Source organism: Armigeres subalbatus, chromosome 3, assembly GCF_024139115.2.
Source record: "Armigeres subalbatus isolate Guangzhou_Male chromosome 3, GZ_Asu_2, whole genome shotgun sequence".
In the NCBI taxonomy this organism is placed as follows: domain Eukaryota; kingdom Metazoa; phylum Arthropoda; class Insecta; order Diptera; family Culicidae; genus Armigeres; species Armigeres subalbatus.
Genome location: NC_085141.1, coordinates 359,892,235 through 359,905,662, shown reverse-complemented (window position 1 = coordinate 359,905,662; position 13,428 = coordinate 359,892,235). Strand labels below are relative to the sequence as shown.

At 40.0% G+C, this 13,428-nt stretch overlaps 1 protein-coding gene across 11 annotated transcripts in view; it reads left to right on the top strand.

The window, feature by feature from the left end:
• The window catches only part of LOC134226251 (nephrin), a 1,334,188-nt gene that overhangs the window by 1,283,581 nt on the left and 37,179 nt on the right, over nt 1-13,428 (top strand). For 6 of the 11 annotated variants that reach the window (XM_062706895.1, XM_062706896.1, XM_062706902.1 and 3 more), the window contains 3 exons: nt 1,474-1,674; nt 6,566-7,156; nt 7,581-7,775. In XM_062706895.1, the coding sequence (XP_062562879.1) occupies nt 1,474-1,674; nt 6,566-7,156; nt 7,581-7,775 (987 nt within the window). The remainder of the gene's footprint in view (nt 1-1,473; nt 1,675-6,565; nt 7,157-7,580; nt 7,776-13,428) is intronic. The other 5 variants (XM_062706904.1, XM_062706903.1, XM_062706905.1 and 2 more) reach the window with 1 other exon arrangement.

Genomic DNA, 13,428 nt, shown 5'->3' with positions numbered 1-13,428 from the left:
GTTGGGACCAAATTCAAACGAACGAAAACTGTCCGGCTCCAGCACGGGAAATGCTCCATGCTGTGGGTCAGTGGTTGACAGCGATTCTCAGGAGATGAACGACGGCCCAGGAAAAAAAGATGAACTCTTGAATTTCTTAAATTCAAGACAATTCAAGATCAATTATTATATACTTAAAGTATTCTTCATGTTTTCTAGGTTGTTCTCGTGAATTTTACTAATAAGACATCAGGGAAACAACACCCTGACATTCAAATTACATCAAAAATCTTGATATCTTTTGTAAACCACTGCTTTTGGCGCTGTTACTATTTCTGATGGTCCTCGGAAAGCATTCCCAGAGTCCTTGTGTCGCCTTCAGGTCTGTCTAGCTTTCATTCTAGCATCATCATCAACATCAGCAGCGGCACCAGCCAATGCAATGGATTCAGATCTCACGCTCGGTCGGACAGCATGACCTACGAATCTAGCGGAGAAAGGTTCGACAAACCATACTCCGGGATAAAAAACAAAAAACGATGAAGCAGATGGATTTTCGGCAGTCGCACTATCTGTATCTACATTGCCGCCGCCCGGACTTGAAGAGCTTCGCTGGAGTGTCGCGCACTTCATTTTCATGTCATCCGTGCGGTCCCGAATATGTGCCCTTGGCGGCATGGCGGCGCGCGGTCGGTGGCCGTCAGGCGTTCACGCATAGGGCTTGTGCGGGTGCCAAAAAAATACCCGGATTTCACACGGGCGTTGGCACAGTTTGGCAATGGCAGTCGATGCTTTTTAGCGTTTTTTTTTTTCAGGAATCATAAAAACGGGAGATCTTCGCCGTGCGAGAGGCAGTGCTGTAGACAGGGATCAATGTCTGTGTTTATGGTAATTGACTGAATCCATGTTTGTTATATTGCCATAATGTAATGCCAAGACTTCAGTTGAAGGACGAATAGATCATTAAATAATCGCTAGACTCCGATAAATTTCTCAGTGAAAGTAAAAGTAGCAGTAAAGCTTTAAAAATATTGACAAAGTCAATGGAAGTCTGCGAAGATTGTTCCGGCAAATTATATTGAAATGGTCCATAGAAAAGAATTAGAATTACTATTCGATTATCGAAAAAAAAAAAATTTCTGTACTATATCGTTCGAGTTCAATTTGGGTATAATGCAGGAATTAAGACATAATTTTGAAACGACAGTTGAATTCAGAGGTTGAACGATCCATTACTTTTAATCTGTAGTTGGTAGGCGTGTAGATAAAGCAGATGGCTAAATAATTGAAATCGTTTGACTTCATTTTAGAGAAATAAACCCACACTACGTCACTGCATTGTTATTGCCACAATTTCGGCTGCTACTGCCAACTGCAACAACTTCCTCCTTTTTTCCAGATCAGTTAAAAACGCTCCTGCATTCGTACACACTACATCACAATTTTTTCTCTTCTTCTTCTCGCCCAACAAACACAAACAAAAAAAATATCCAGGCAAACCACTGAACGAGGAGCACATTCGCTGGGAACGGATCGGGTACGACATGACGATAAAAACGTCGACAACGTACGCCAACGGAACGAGCTATCTGCACATCAAGGATGCACGGCGCGAGGATGTTGGCAATTTCCGCTGTATCGCTGATAATCGTGTTGCGAACCCAACCAGCCGTGATGTTTTATTGATTGTGAAATGTAAGTACACCGGGGAGGGACCGGGCCGAACTGTATACCGAACCGAGAACCAAACAGCGGAACCCAATCCGGCCAACCAGCCAGAGCCATTCGACGATCTGCATGTAGATTTGTGCATGTTCCTACTGCAAAATACTTACCACTGGGAACGGGGCTCCGATTTCGTAGCTCGAAACTGTTCACAATGTATTCCGTCGATGATGGGCGCCTCCATCCATATATATGCAGCGAGCTGTATTTCGAGTTATGGACAAATGCACATCAAAGTTGGTCTGCTATCTCTCGTTGCCGGCAGGGCAGATGGCTTGGCTCCGCCGGGCGGGTGATGGGTGCTTTTCGCTTTGAAAATGTAGACATCGGCCAACAGATGGGGCAATCACGGGGAGAATCTGACACTCGGTAGTTGCTTTGCTGCGTCATTTGCACCTCCATCATCGGTGCCGTTGTTGACGACGACGTCGATTGCACCGGACCGGGTGAAGCGCATGAAACATTGTTAGATTCACAGTAAATTTAGCAACAGGTAGAACCAGGATTTAAATGGCATTGTAAATGGATGGATGCCGAACGGGAAGCTTATGACTGATGAAAATTTAACCACTCGGAACGAGGCCAATTTCCTGCGAATTGGGTTGTTTGAATTTCTGAGTGATTCGGTATTTTGAATTCTGTGAAGTTCCTTGGGTATGTTTGAGTAAGCTTCCGTTCATTATGAAATTGCGGTTTCCATTGAATAGCTTCGTCAATGGAAATATTGGTATGCTATGTAGCTTCATAAACCGGTTCTTCTTGAAACATCCTCCAAATCAATGTTACAAATACTAAAACCTTTCACCTGGTGATAAACATCTGCTTGGTCTAAAGCGATCTTGAAACCAGAAATAATTTAATCATTCGGTTAAACTAGTTTATGCCATTGATTTTATTAATTGAAAATAAGATATTCAAATGTAAAAATGTAAACTTGAAAGCGGAATTGGATGAGTTTCGCCGATTTTCGTTTAATACTCTTTATTGCTTTATTAAGGCGCTTGGAACGTTGGACTGCATTGCATTGCATTCTAAATATTGTTTTACTCAATTTTCATTGGAATCAAAAGTCATATTGATCGTGCATTTCATAGTTGTTACTCCGTAGTGCTGTCCAATGAGCAACCGGAATTTCGAATGAATTTCCTCCGGAATTTCGAATGAATTTCCTCCGGAATTTCGAATGAACTTTCTCCGGAAGTTCGAATGATTTTTCTCCGGATATTTAAATGAATTCTCTCCGGGAATTCGAATGAATTTCCTCTGTAAATTCGAATGAATTTCCTCTGGAAATTCGAATAAATTTCCTCTGGAAATTCGAATGAATTTCCTCTGGAAATTCGAATGAATTTCCTCTGGAAATTCGAATGAATTTCCTCTGGAAATTCGAATGAATTTCCTCTGGAAATTCGAATGAATTTCCTCTGGAAATTCGAATGAATTTCCTCATGGAAATTCAAATGAATTTTCTCATGGAAATTCGAATGAATTTCCTCATGGAAATTCGAATGAATTTCCTCATGGAAATTCGAATGAATTTCCTCATGGAAATTCGAATGAATTTCCTCATGCAAATTCGAATGAATTTCCTCATGGAAATTCGAATGAATTTCCTCATGGAAATTCGAATGAATTTCCTCATGGAAATTCGAATGAATTTCCTCATGGAAATTCGAATGAATTTCCTCATGGAAATTCGAATGAATTTCCTCATGGAAATTCGAATGAATTTCCTCATGGAAATTCGAATGAATTTCCTCATGGAAATTCGAATGAATTTCCTCACGGAAATTTAAATGGATTTCCTCACGGAAATTCGAATGAATTTCCTCACGGAAATTCGAATGAATTTCCTCACGGAAATTCGAATGAATTTCCTCACGGAAATTCGAATGAATTTCCTCACGGAAATTCGAATGAATTTCCTCACGGAAATTCGAATGAATTTCCTCACGGAAATTCGAATGAATTTCCTCACGGAAATTCGAATCAATTTCCTCACGGCAATTCGAATGACTTTCCTCACGGAAATTCGAATGAATTTCCTCACGGAAATTGAATGAATTTCCTCACGGAAATTCGAATGAATTTCCTCACGGAAATCGAATGAATTTCCTCACGGAAATCGAATGAATTTCCTCACGGAAATTCGAATGAATTTCCTCACGGAAATTGAATGAATTTCTTCACGGAAATTGAATGAATTTCCTCACGGAATTCGAATGAATTTCCTCACGGAAATTCGAATGAATTTCCTCACGGAAATTGAATGAATTTCCTCACGGAAATTCGAATGAATTTCCTCACGGAAATTCGAATGAATTTCCTCACGGAATTCGAATGAATTTCCTCACGGAAATCGAATGAATTTCCTCATGGAAATTGAGATGAATTTCCTGACGGAAATTCGAATGAATTTCCTCATGGAAATTCGAATGAATTTCCTCATGGAAATTGAATGAATTTCCTCATGGAAATTCGAATGAATTTCCTCATGGAAATTCGAATGAATTTCCTCATGGAAATTCGAATGAATTTCCTCATGGAAATTCGAATGAATTTCCTCATGGAAATTGAATGAATTTCCTCATGGAAATTGAATATATTTCCTCATGGAAATTCGAATGAATTTCCTCATGGAAATTGAATGAATTTCCTCATGGAAATTCGAATGAATTTCCTCATGGAATTCGAATGAATTTCCCTGAAATCGGATGAATTTCCTGGAAGTCGGATGAATTTCCTGGAATTCGGATGAATTTCCCTGAAATTCGGATGAATTTCCTGGAAATCGGATGAATTTCCCTGAAATCGGATGAATTTCCTGAAATTTGGATGAATTTCCTGGAAATTCGGATGAATTTCCCTGAAATTCGGATGAATTTCCCTGGAATTGGGATGAATTTCCCTGAAATTCGGATGAATTTCCCTGGAAATTCGGATGAATTTCCCTGAAATTGGGATGAATTTCCCCGGAATTGGGATGAATTTCCCTGGAAATTCGGATGAATTTTCCTGGAAATTCGGATGAATCTCCCTGGCAATTCGAATGAATTTCCCTGGAAATTCGGATGAATTTCCTGGAAATTCGGATGAATTTCCTGAATTCGGATGAATTTCCTGAAATTCGGATGAATTTCCCTGAATTCGGATGAATTTCCTGGAATTCGGATGAATTTCCTGGAATTCGGATGAATTTCCCTGGAAATCGGATGAATTTCCTGGAATTCGGATGAATTTCCTGGAAATCGGATGAATTTCCTGGAAATCGGATGAATTTCCCTGGAAATTCGGATGAATTTTCCTGGAAATTCGAATGAATTTCCCTGAAAGTCGAATGAATTTCCCTGGAAATCGAATGAATTTCCTGAAGTCGAATGAATTTCCCTGGAAATCGAATGAATTTCCTGGAAATCGAATGAATTTCCCTGAAATTCGGATGAATTTCCCTGAAGTCGGATGAATTTCCCTGAAAGTCGGATGAATTTCCTGAAATCGGATGAATTTCCTGGAAATCGGATGAATTTCCCTGAAGTCGGATGAATTTCCTGGAAATCGGATGAATTTCCTGAAATCGGATGAATTTCCATGGAAATCGGATGAATTTCCCTGGAATTCGGATGAATTTCCCTGAAATCGGATGAATTTCCCCTGGAAATTCGGATGAATTTCCCCTGGAAATTCGGATGAATTTCCCCTGGAAATTCGGATTAATTTCCCCTGGAAATTCGGATTAATTTCCCCTGGAAATTCGGATTAATTTCCCCTGGAAATTCGGATTAATTTCCCCTGGAAATTCGGATTAATTTCCCCTGGAAATTCGGATGAATTTCCCCTGGAAATTCGGATGAATTTCGCCTGGAAATTCGGATGAATTTCCCCGAATTCGGATGAATTTCCCTGAAATTCGGATGCATTTCCTGGAAATTCGGATGAATTTCCCTGGAAATCGGATGAATTTCCCTGGAAATCGGATGAATTTCCTGGAAATCGGATGAATTTCCTGAAATCGGATGAATTTCCTGGAATTCGGATGAATTTCCCCTGGAAATTCGGATGAATTTCCCCTGGAAATTCGGATGAATTTCCCCTGGAAATTCGGATGAATTTCCCCTGGAAATTCGGATGAATTTTCCCTGGAAAATCGGATGAATTTTCCCTGATGAATTTCCTCTCGAAATTCGGATGATTTTCCCCTGGAAATTCGAATGAATTTTCCCTGGAAATTCGGATGAATTTCCCCTGGACATTCGGATGAATTTTCCCTGGAAATGCTGATGAATTTCCCCTGGAAATTCTGATGATTTTCCTCTGGAAATTCAAATGAATTTCCTCTGGAAATTCAAATGAATTTCCCTTGGAAATTCAAATGAATTTCCTCTGAAAATTCGAATAACTTTTCTCTGGAAATTCGGATGAGTTTTCCGTGGAAATTAGGAGAAACTTCCCATGGATATACGAAAGAATGTTGATGGAAATTAATAAGGAGAATAATTAATTTCCCCTTAAGCTTGTAATCTGTACAATTTTGCCTATTTTATTTAAGATGTCTCGAAGTTCTGCTTACTCTGCAATAAACAACATATCTTTGGAGTCCTACTGACTTCGAAATAAATATAAATGCCCAGAGGTCTTGATCTGCCTGATCTGAAGCACCTAATACGTGTTTCCATTTCTTCTACTACGCTTTTAAAAAGAATCTGTTAAAGATAGATGTCACTTTTTCAGTTCTTATGAGCTCTGGTGGAAAACGGTGATGCAGTTTATCTCCTAAGGTTGAAGTACAACACCATCGCCCATAGTTAATGAATAATGATTGATTGATTCCATCGCTGATTTATTTCTCTTCGCACTCCCACAGTCATCCCCGAAATCGACAAGTCCCCACCGATGCTCCGCGCAGCGGCCAGCTCCGGCGAACGCGGCCGCCTTCCGTGCCGTGCCCAATCGGCTCCCCGTCCCAAGTTCTACTGGTCCCGGTCCGGCCAAAACCTCAGCGTCAACCAAACGTCCAAGTACCTGGTCGAGTACAAACACATCGACTCACTGACCTACGAATCGATTCTGCTCATCGAGCGGGTCAGCTCCAACGATTACGGTGTGTACGAGTGCATTGCCCGCAACGAGCTGGGCAGCGTCAAGGAGAGCGTCCGACTGGACGTCACTTCGCCCCCGGATCCCCCGCTCAGTCTCAACATCCTCAACGTAACCCACGACACTGTCACCGTTGCCTGGACGCCCGGCTTCGATGGTGGAATGAAGGCCAACTACCGGGTGCGCTACCGAGAGGCCAACAACGATCACTACCGCTACGAGGACAGTCTTCCAAACTCGCACAAACTCACCATCGCCGGACTGCGAATGAACACACTGTACCTGTTCTCGGTGATGGCTTCCAACGCGCTCGGCTCCAGCAAGTACCTGCCCGATTTGACCCGGGCCCAAACCAAAGGTAAGCTTGTCCTTTTTTGAATATTAATGACCCCCAACGGATTGGACGCGGCGAAGCTTTTATTTGCCCGAAACGGGACGGTGTTTTTCCATGTTTTGGGATCACCTATCTTTGCCATTGACATAAAACACCACCTCCGAGTACGCAGAAAAAAAGCTTCGCTACCCGTTTTCCGTTCTGTTATCTACCACCGCCAACCCCTCCTCTGTTTACCGCACCGTTCCCAGCGGGATTCCGTAAATTTTAATTAAAGACTGAAATTAATATTACATCTTTCTCCGTTCCCGAATGCTTACTAACACTCATTCACCCATCGAACCCGAAACGCCCCTGCGACGAACCAACCTTCATTATCCTAATCCGCGTTTGATCGGACACGAACCAAACCGGAACCCCTGGAACCGTTCCTCCCTTCCTGCAACAGATTCCCCGCCGTCCCAGCCGGCATCGTCGCTGGGCAGTAAGCCCCCGGTTGGCCCGCCGCCGTCCTCCTCCATCGGGGCCTCCGGGCTGCTGCTGCTGATCGGGGTCGCGGCCGGCATTTGTCTAGTTCTGCTCAATATCCTGCTCATCGGATGCTGCATCCACCGGCGAACCAGCCACAAGCGCGTGAAACGGGGTAATGCCAACAACGACGGCCAATGGTCGCCCACCATTGATGATGATGATGATTTTTTGGTTTTATTTTTGCTTCAGTTTCATCAGCATCGCGCACACACACCGGTCGGTGATGGCGTTTGTAAATTTATGCATGGCCGACGCCTCGCCACCCCACCGGTGATGTTCCATGCACTATGGTTCCGGTTCATGATTTGCTCGCTCTCTGGTCTGTTGTATATGCATCCGTGACTCGATAATACTCAGTATTTGCATTTTGAAGTAATATGCAAAGGTTCATCAGTTCAAAATTTTGAACATTTTCCGTAATCCGTTGTGCTTACAAGTGAAAAGCACAATAAAACAGTGTCGAGGCGCAACAGCGTACCGGGAATTTCTGTTGGTTTTCTTTATATTAGATTTTAATGTTTGAAATCCGATAACAGTCTTTAAAATTGTAATTTGAAGTTTATATAAAACACTTCATAATCAAAAGCAACGCCTGGCTTTTTTTTCGTCTGGCGCGAATGAAACTCTTTTGACAGCAGTTCAGCATTTTCATTTTACACAAAGCTGAAATTAATTCATTAATAATAATTACTAAACTTAACATAATTAATGAAATAACTTACAATCTAGTCTCAATTCTACATATATTCACACAACAGACTCACAATTCTAAACTCTTCTTCTTCTTATTGGCATTACGTCCCCACACTGGGACAGAGCCGCCTCGCAGCTTAGTGTTCATTAAGCACTTCCACAGTTATTAACTGCGAGGTTTCTAAGCCAGGTTACCATTTTTGCATTCGTATATCATGAGGCTAACACAATGATACTTTTATGCCCAGGGAAGTCGAGACAATTTCCAATCCGAAAATTGCCTAGACCGGCACCGGGACTCAAGCCCAGCCACCCTCAGCATGGTCTTGCTTTGTAGCCGCGCGTCTTACCACACGGCTAAGGAGGGCCCCCCTAATTTAGATTCTAAACTCAATCCATTCTAAATTAATCGCCTCAGTATAGTAATCAAGGGGTTTTTCTTGATGATTTCGAGCTCCGTAATTTATCTATAAGTCAATAAATTAGGTTTCTGCTTTCCACCTATTGTCGATTTTCAAAATGATTGTCTTTTACTCTACCAATATCTCCACTGTTGACACTGGAGGACCTCAACTATTGTTAATGAAACTTCATTTCGAAAATATAGCTTGGACCTCATTTTTAAAGCAGTAGATCACAGTTATATTGAACAAAAATATCATTTTTTGATTTAAATGTATAAAGCAAGCCGGTCCATACCGCTGCCAATAACTTTAAACGGCGTGTCGCCACCACACCGTAGTTTAGACCTGTGAGCCGCCACGCCACGCCTCTACCGTTGGTGATTTTTAAACACCTCCACCGCTGAATGAAAATTTTGCACCCCGCCGAATCATTGTGTTTTACATACAAATGTAACTTGCACGACGAGATATTTAATTTAGTCTTCATAAAAAACAGGAATAGTTAGTCGGGAGTTCAAGCAAAAGCAACGAGGATGCTTTTAGGAGTTTCTACTAGAGTTTGTCCAAAAATTTCCGTCTAGAATCAGTTCGAAAAATTCTCCTACGATTTTTTTTTCTTTTTCAACTGTTTATTACCTTTTTTTTAAACATTCATAAAACATAGCAGTGTATTATTTTACATACAAAGAGTTTAAAAGAATAAGTACCTATCATTAATTCAATCTGTTTTTCAACAGATGTTAAGATAATTTCCAAAGTGCTTACGATATGATTTATAGTTATTCCATCTGCTGTCCCTAAGTATTTTCTGGAATTGATATAAACTTGGATTCTTATGGTTATAAACATTATAGGCTATTTCTTCACATACTAAGAACAATGCCGCTTTAAGTCTAATATCTCTTTTTGTTATCCCTCGGTATAATAACATTTATGGCGAAATCACTACCATTTCATTCTATTCTTCAAGATGTTGTATACCCATACCCAAATTTTTATAGTTATCGAGCAATCTTTGATTCGATGTATGTTATTATCCGGTTTTCCACAAACAATACATTTAAATTGATCTATTAGCAATGTTGTTATACATTTTTATATTATTAGGAACTACATCGTTGAAAATCTCATATAATGAGGACCTAGTTTCCATAGTTAAAAAATGATGATTGATATTCTCCCAAATATTACTCCAACGAATCTGTGGATACTTATTTTCTATTTTAACACCAATCTGCATATTGTCGATTAGGTAACTATATATTTGTTTAGTAACAAACTAAATGAGATTTTTTTATAATTTCTTTTGCTTTGTGTATCAATCTGAAAGTATTCAAACTCAGTCCTTTTATATTACTAGTAGTTACTAAATAATGGTCAACAGAATCAATGCCTTTGAATAGTAAACTCCTTATAAAAAGTGATTTACATTGAGAGTCTGGATCAAGCATGTTCAATCCTCCCTTGAGGTTGTGCAAATAAAGTTGGGTTCGTTCAATTTTAAAAATTCTGTTGCTTCCCCACAAAAAAATCCCGTATTTTTCCTTGTTTGAGCAAGATGTATATTGCTTGGTGTTAAAATTTGTGCAAGATACCATAACTTTGATAGCATGTAATATGTATGTATTAAGAACTATTACCTTTTCAAACAAATTCAGTCGTCTCGCTTGATGTGCATGTATGCTAGCAATTAGATTCTGAACTACCTTTTGCCTTTCTCGTATACTAAGTATACGGTAAAGGCTATATGATCGCTCCAAAAACAAACTTTTTATAGAAGGCCCGGAGACCCATAGTGTTATATACCAATCGACTCAGTTCGACGAATCGAGGTGATGTCTGTGTGTGTGTGTGTGTGTGTGTGTGTGTGTGTGTGTGTGTGTGTATGTGTGTGTGTATGTGTGTGAGTGTGTGTGTGTGTGCAAAACTACTCAAAAATGTCACTCATTTTTCGGGCACTTATCCTCAACCGATTTGCTCGCAACAAGTTGCATTCGACGCAGAATCCTGTCCCATTGTTTCCTATTTGAAATTGGTCAGATCGGACTATGAAATCAGAAGTTATGGCCAAAATACAAGTTCATACGAAAAAATCGCGTAAAAAATGTCTCTCATTTTTCGAGCACTTATCCTCAACCGATTGGCTCGCAACAAGTTGCATTCGACGCAGAATCCTGTCCCATTGTTCTCTATTCGAAATTGGTCAGATCGGACTATGGGATCAGAAGTTATGGCCAAAATACAAATTCATACGAAAAAATCGCGTAAAAAATGTCACTCATTTTCCGGGCACTTATCCTCAATCGATTTGCTCACAACAAGTTGCATTCGACGCAGAATCCTGTCCCATTATTTTTTATTCGAAATTGGTCAGATCGGACTATGGGATCAGAAGTTATGGCCAAAATACAAATTCATACGAAAAAATCGCGTAAAAAATGTCACTCATTTTTCGGGCACTTATCCTCAACCGATTTGCTCGCAACAAGTTGCATTCGACGCAGAATCCTGTCCCATTGTTTCCTATTTGAAATTGGTCAGATCGGACTATGAAATCAGAAGTTATGGCCAAAATACAAATTCATACGAAAAAATCGCGTAAAAAATGTCACTCATTTTCCGGGCACTTATCCTCAATCGATTTGCTCACAACAAGTTGCATTCGACGTAGAATCCTGTCCCATTATTTTTTATTCGAAATTGGTCAGATCGGACTATGGGATCAGAAGTTATGGCCAAAATACAAATTCATACGAATAAAATCGCGTATAAAATGTCACTCATTTTTCGGGAACTTATTCTCAACCGATTTGCTCGCAACAAGTTGCATTCGATGCAGAATCCTGTCTCATTGTTTTCTTTTTGAAATTGGCCAGATCGAACTATGGAATCAGAAGTTATGGCCAAAATACAAATTCATACGAAAAAATCTCGGAAAAAAATGTCACTCATTTTCCGGGCACTTATCCTCAACCGATTTGCTCACAACAAGATGCATTCGACGCAGAATCCTGTCCCGTTGTTTCCTATTTGAAATTGGCCAGATTAAACTATGGGATCAGAAGTTATGGCCAAAATACAAATTCATACGAAAAAATCGCGTAAAAATGTCACTCATTTTTTGGGCACTTATCCTCAACCGATTTGCTCGCAACAAGTTGCATTCGACGCAGAATCCTGTCCCATTGTTTCCTATTTGAAATTGGTCAGATCGGACTATGAAATCAGAAGTTATGGCCAAAATACAAATTCATACGAAAAAATCGCGTAAAAAATGTCACTCATTTTTCGAGCACTTATTCTCAACCGATTGGCTCGCAACAAGTTGCATTCGACGCAGAATCCTGTCCCATTGTTCTCTATTCGAAATTGGTCAGATCGGACTATGGGATCAGAAGTTATGGCCAAAATACAAATTCATACGAAAAAATCGCGTAAAAAATGTCACTCATTTTCCGGGCACTTATCCTCAATCGATTTGCTCACAACAAGTTGCATTCGACGTAGAATCCTGTCCCATTATTTTTTATTCGAAATTGGTCAGATCGGACTATGGGATCAGAAGTTATGGCCAAAATACAAATTCATACGAAAAAAATCGCGTATAAAATGTCACTCATTTTTCGGGAACTTATTCTCAACCGATTTGCTAGCAACAAGTTGCATTCGATGCAGAATCCTGTCTCATTGTTTTCTTTCTAAAATTGGCCAGATCGAACTATGGGATCAGAAGTTATGGCCAAAATACAAATTCATACGAAAAAATCGCGTAAAAAATGTCACTCATTTTCCGGGCACTTATCCTCAACCGATTTGCTCACAACAAGTTGCATTCGACGCAGAATCCTGTCCCATTGTTTCCTATTTGAAATTGGCCAGATCGGACTATGGAATCAGAAGTTATGGCCAAAATACAAATTCATACGAAAAAATCGCGTAAAAAATGTCACTCATTTTCCGGGCACTTATCCTCAATCGATTTGCTCACAACAAGTTGCATTCGACGTAGAATCCTGTCCCGTTGTTTCCTATTGAAAATTGGCCATATCGGACTATGGGATCGAAAATAATACCATTTTTTTATTAAAAAAATCGTTAAAAAACATGTCACTCATTTTTCAGGCATTTTTCCTCAACCGATTTGCTCGCATTTGCATTCGACGCAGAATGTCTCATATTTTCTTATTGAAAATTAGCCAGATCGGACTATGGGCTTAGATGTTATGGTCAAATTACTATTTATTGTGAAAAAGAGTTAAAAAAGTCTAGCTCACTTTCTTAGCACTTATACTTCATCTATTCCCCAAGCAACACAATTTCAACAAATCTGGTTGCAGTAACCATATTGTGGCTGAATCCGGTCATATATAAGTTACTGTGATTGATGTGCAATATGTGTGCTTCTCAGGTCGCTCGCAACAGATTGCTTTCGACGCAGAATTTTGTCCCATTGTTTCCTATAGAAACTTGGCCGGATCGTACAATTGGGTCAAAATTTATGGCGAAAATACTAATATTAAAACTACTAAATAAAATGCCATTTTTTGCTCTTATGCTCATCCGATTTGTTTGCAACAAATTGCGTTTGGCGAGAATTTTTTTATGCATATAAACAAATATGAAAAATAAGACCAATCCACATGTTGGTGTTATTTGAGATTTTTCCAA